Genomic DNA, 5,323 nt, shown 5'->3' with positions numbered 1-5,323 from the left:
CTGGCGTGGGGGGGCCAGCCACTCTCCTTGGCAAACTGGAGGTCTTTGGCCAGCTGCACCCCATCTTTGTGTGTCCCTGTTCTTGGAGAACATGGAACATTAATGATAGTGCCTGAAATGATACTGAAGAGGGTCCCTTTGCCTGCCAACCCCCTGTCCCAAAGGTCCACGTCTAGCTCCTTGTGTCCAGCCCTGTGCTGCTTGCCTCCCCTACTCCCTGCCTCCCTTGCTCTCTTGCGCTTTCCCACTTCACTGACTTGGGATCGCAGCCCCTTGTGCTTCTCCCACCTCCATAAACCAGGATGCTCTGTATTTTTACCACCTGCCTACCCAGAACCCCTGCCACCACCTTCCAATGAGGTCTAAGCCAGGACATCATCCTACAGACCTCCTTCCACCTACACTCCACGTCCTCAACTGGATATACAGGCTCCCACGCTGCCTGGGGTGGTGCTGAGCTCACAGGGGACCGTGTGGAGAGCTGCAGACTGTTACCAAACCGAGGAATGAGGGATTAGACGTCAGCAGCTCTGTGGTTACTCCCTGGGTGCAGGTCCTTACCTGCAGCACCTGTGAAGTCATTTCACTTTGTTTTCCCTGCTGTGATGATGCAGGGATGAGATCTGTTCTGTGGGCCACAGGACAAGAGCTGGCAAGTGGACAGCTGGCATCTGTGGACAGAAATATTGAGCCACTGGGAAGATACAGGAGGCCTCATTCACCTGTATAAATAGTTCCTGCCTAACCCAGCTGGGGCTGTGTCACAGAAACAGCGTCACCATCCAGCTCCCCATCTGCAGCTGGGGCAAAAGCAGGAGCTTTGGGGTGGGTGTGCAGCATTGCTCATGGGCCAGGAATAGGAGAGATGCCATGTCTGCCTTGGGACAGCCCGTGGTCCTTCAGACTGAGCAGTGAGATCCCTGTAATTTTATCCTGAGTGCTTTGCCTCCTTATGTTTTTCTTGTCTTCCCCCTCCTCGCTGATTCATGGGCACTGTTTGGTCAGGACTGTCCTAAGGCAGCTTTTTCTGTGGGTTGACGGAGATAAAACCAAAACAAACCTCTTTCTCCCCTTGTCTGAACTTGCCACCTCTTCATTTCATCATACCCCTTCTCTCTAGAGCCCCTGTCCTCACGCTTTTACTCTGCATTTCAAAGGAAATCCAAGTCATCTGGACACCTAGAGCAGAATTCCTCACCAAAATTATCTGCTTGCAGTGTAGGGCAGCCAGCTGCTGCGAGTGCCAGGTATTCAGACAAGAAGGAACAAGTTTGTTTTTCATGGGAGTGCTTGATCAGCCCCTTGCCCTTGGCTCTCTGTCACGTATGCTCTCCGCCTCCCTTCCCGGGTGGAAAAGGGCTGACTTGGTTGCCAGTGCTGTGTATTACATTTGCGCCTGGAAGGCTTCATTAGGGAGGATTCAAAGGCTCAGTGGGGAAGGAGTGGATGATCCGAAGAGAAGTGGCAGACAGTGAAGGACGGGGAAGCTATTAGCCCAGTTTCAACAGGCAAGGCCAAGTGTAAGAACGGCCCTCCTGCATCCTTCCCTCGTCCTTCCAGCCAAATGTCCTGACCCTGGTGGGGACTGTGGTCGGCACCAGCGAGGGTGAGTGTGAGACCAGGCTAGGCTTGTATGCTGCTTCTCCTGACTACTCCTCAGGCCTCCAGTGCAGGGATTTCCTGAGTTGGAAATGGCGTAATTTTATTTAATAAGTGTGGGGGGGGGGGGGGGGGGGTGTTGTGTTATCCCCCTGCCCCGCCCCAAATGTGTCTGATGATTCTTTAACCCACCTGGACCCTTGGCCCCCTCAAGGCAGCCCGTAGCCTCTCTGTGCTGGTTCTGAACCTGCTGTTCCCTAATTCCAGTTGATACTCCTTGTTTCATGTCTGTGAATGGCTGGTTGATCCCTCTCCCCCTCCCAGGAACACCTGTGATCTTGTAGCTCTCTGTGTCCCCCACCAGCTGCATCTTTTCCAGGAAAACTATGAGTTTCTACTTTTCCAGGTCTGGAAACCATGCCATATCCCAGTACAAACTGTTGCCCTTCCACATCTGTAAAATCCTTTCCGAGTTGAAGGAGGAACCCAATCATGTGCCGAATTTGAGTTGTGAACTCCCCGTGGGTTCATAGAGTGGCATGGTGACGTTGCTCTGTTCCTCTCCTTTCCCAAATGACTTCCCCAAGACCGTGCTAGATTTAGTAGCAGGGGGTGGGAACTAACTCCACGGCCCTGCAAGGATTTCCCAGGTGTGTTGCCTCCCCTGAAGGGCAGGATGGTGTCCCCCATCTCACGAGGCTCTCTCTTCTCGTTGGCAGGTGTAAGGAGTGCTCCAGCACGCTGCTCCCGGGGTCGTACAAGCCCGGGTCAGAGGTGGGGACTTTTGTCTGCACACAGCATCGTGGTAAATTGGCCATGAGTGGGAAGGTGGAGAGGAGACCCAGCCCAGACCGACAGTCACCAGAGCTAAGAACTGAAAGTGGGGCTGGCAGCGTGGGTGAGGATGCCCTTCCTGCAGGAGCAGAGGTGGGGAAGGACGACGGTGACTCCCTGGAGAGCACGGCAGAGACCCGTATACCTGCGGAAGGGCTAACTGGCCCAGCGGAGAAGGACAGCACACCCAGCAAAGCAGAGACAGCGCTGCCTCCTGCTCACACAAGCAGCGGGGCACCCGTCTCCCAAACTCCCCCCAGACCTCCCCTTCCCAGCAAGCCCACAGTGCTTACCCAGGACAAAGCCAGCTCGCTGGACGGACATCTCAGAGACACGCGGCCCACCCCTGCCCCAAGGAGGGCCACCGACGTGTCAGCCCTCTCCCCTCCAACCTCTCACCCTGTCCCTCGGCCCAGGTCCACTCTCCCGGGCGAGGGCAACGAGTGTGGACCCAGCATCGTGAATGGTAAGAGAGCACAGTGGTGGCAGGGGTTACCCTCCCCCTCCTTGGCGCCCAAGGTGGTCAGCTGCAGGTTGGATGGGTTTTGTTCCTTCTCTGCAGCCTGATGCCCTTCTGCCTCCGAATAAATCTCAGGCTCAGACACCGAGCCTTTGATTGCCAGCCATCCCTATAGCGAGGAGAGCAGCTCTAGGTTTCGTGCCTGCCTGCTCCCTTATAGTTCTTCGGAGCTTTCCAGGGAATGCTGCCAGTGCGGAGGGAAGGTGGCAGTGCTAGAGCAGTTTGCAGGGGTGGGGACAGAGGGACACTTCAGTTCTCCAGGTGCAGCTCCTGGGGTGGGCTGGGGAGAAAAAAATCAAAGGGGATGTTTGGGGCTGAGTGACTGCACCGACTGTGGGAGAAATGCCATGAGGTTTTCAGAGACTGGGAATAGCCAGCTTCCCGTGGGAGATGTACAAGAGGTGCCTTGTGTTGATTTAACCTCTTTCTTCATGTCCTTTTGGTGTTGTGACAGTCTGACCCTGTGTCTTTCTAGGTAGGGTACCTGAACACAGCCCCCCTGTCCCAAAACCCCGAGGGAGACCCTGCTCCTCTGATCGGTACGTCCTTCTGTTCGCAGATCACCTGCAAACCCCATAGCAACGTGGGGCTGTGGAGATGGCTCAGCTCTGGTCTCTTCTCCCACCTCCATCAGCCCCTGCTCTTAGGAAGATGTAGGCTATGATCAGGTCCCTTCCCTTACCTAATGGCTGCCAGCCCAGTACGGTCAGGCACACAGTGTTTGTCGGTACCCCCCAGGGCCTTTGTCTCTTAGGGTTTGTGAAGAGTTTGGGCGCTTCAAGAAGGTGTTTCTGTGGCACATGCAGACTGCCAAGTACCTTCTGAAATGGCCCTGCTTGTGGGTGCTGAAAAGGGGACGCTTCTCTGCCTTGTAGAGAGTTTGTCCCAGGAAAGGTCCAGCACAGGGACGTTGTGAGTGCCTGGCTGCAACCTTTACACCTCCTGGACTCTTACCCAGGAGCCCACTGGTGTTGGTTCCTTCTTGCCTGCTCTTGGGACAGAGGTTGCACAAGCACCTCGCGTTCACAACGGCCAAGGAGCAGGTGCGTGCGGCAAGGGACAGCTGCTTTCCTGATGGGCAGTGATTCACTGAGCGGTGGTGCGGGCTTGCCATGGGCTGTTCCCCCAGAGGAGCAGCAGCACTTCCAGGTTTGTTAGCAGAGAGGAGCCCGTCCCTGGGACACTCGGATAATAAGGTGATGAACAGCCCTCTGAAGTGTAGGAAGGGAGTGTGACCACAGAGAGCAGGTATGTGAGCTCAACTGCCCCCTCATCCACAGCCTGGGGAGCAGGGATCAGAGTAGGAACGATGTTGGGGAGGGGAAAACAGCTATGCCCATAAAGCTCAGCTTTTACTGCTGTTTAGCAGATGGAGGCTGTAAGATTCTGAAACGAAAACCCTGGGCCCAGCGGGCACGTTAGGCAGGCTGCGCTTCCCTCTGGCCCAAAGGTTTGCCTGCAGGGAATGAGACACTGTTTGGGAAGACTAGGGCCACCCTTCTCCTGTGCCTCGCTGTCCCACCTTGTCTCTGCTCCCTGCCACCTTGATCTCTCTTTCTCTTCTCCCAGTGCTGGAGCTGCTGCGAGAGCCAAGGACCCGCCATGGATGGCCTTAGTGCAAGCAGAGCCCAAGAAGAAGCCAGCTCCCCCTCCTCCCCCAGACAGCAGCCATGAGACTCTGAGTAGGACTTCAGAGGAGGAGGATGGTGAGGAGGTGGGGAAAGCCAGGAGTGAGGAGAGCAGGTCTGATGCCCCAGAGCCCAAACCGTACAACCCCTTTGAGGAGGAGGATGAGGAGGAAGAGGAGAGTGCTACCATCCAAAAGAGCACACCTGAGCAGGAGCAGAGCGAGACTGCTACCAAACCTCTCCACCCCTGGTACGGCATCACTCCCACTAGCAGCCCAAAGGCAAAGAAGCGGCCAGCTCCGCGAGCCCCCAGTGCTTCCCCGCTAGGTGAGCTTCCCCCCATTCCCTTATCCCTCCTCCACAACCCCTGTGCGGCCCCTTGGAGGTTTCCCCTTTCCAGACACCTCTGCATGACCCTGGCAGGCCAGGCCTTTATGCAGTGATGGTTGTGCTGGGGCTCATGTTGGCCATGTCCTCTCTACCCACTGGAGTGCAGCATTTGCAGGCAAGACCTTTGCACTGGAGGGTCCCTTCTGTCTTCTCTGAAGACAGGCAGACACTGGCTCCCTTTGCATTCTCCCCTTCTCTCCTGGCTGCCCCCCAGTTCCTCCCTGAGCTCTCCCTTTGCTTTGCAGCCCACCACCCCATCTCCAGGTTGTCACACTCCGAGCCATCATCCTCCACCCCATCTCCAGCCCTCAGCCTCGAAAGCATCAACTCTGAGAGTTCAGCCAAGGTGCTG

General features: G+C 56.2%; 1 protein-coding gene across 1 annotated transcript in view; it reads left to right on the top strand.

The window, feature by feature from the left end:
- Positions 1–5,323, top strand: part of MICALL1 (MICAL-like 1) — a gene marked incomplete at its 5' end in the record, with an annotated part of 13,224 nt that overhangs the window by 4,072 nt on the left and 3,829 nt on the right. Inside the window, 5 exon segments of the mRNA XM_009705347.1 lie at positions 2,319–2,899; positions 3,433–3,492; positions 3,692–3,746; positions 4,523–4,908; positions 5,217–5,323. Coding sequence (XP_009703649.1) covers positions 2,319–2,899; positions 3,433–3,492; positions 3,692–3,746; positions 4,523–4,908; positions 5,217–5,323 — 1,189 coding nt within the window.

The sequence above is a fragment of the Cariama cristata genome, unplaced genomic scaffold (genome assembly GCF_000690535.1).
Source record: "Cariama cristata isolate BGI_N322 unplaced genomic scaffold, ASM69053v1 scaffold30578, whole genome shotgun sequence".
Lineage (NCBI taxonomy): Eukaryota > Metazoa > Chordata > Aves > Cariamiformes > Cariamidae > Cariama > Cariama cristata.
Note: the sequence above shows the minus strand (reverse complement) of the source record. Positions and strands in the feature narration are given on the sequence as shown.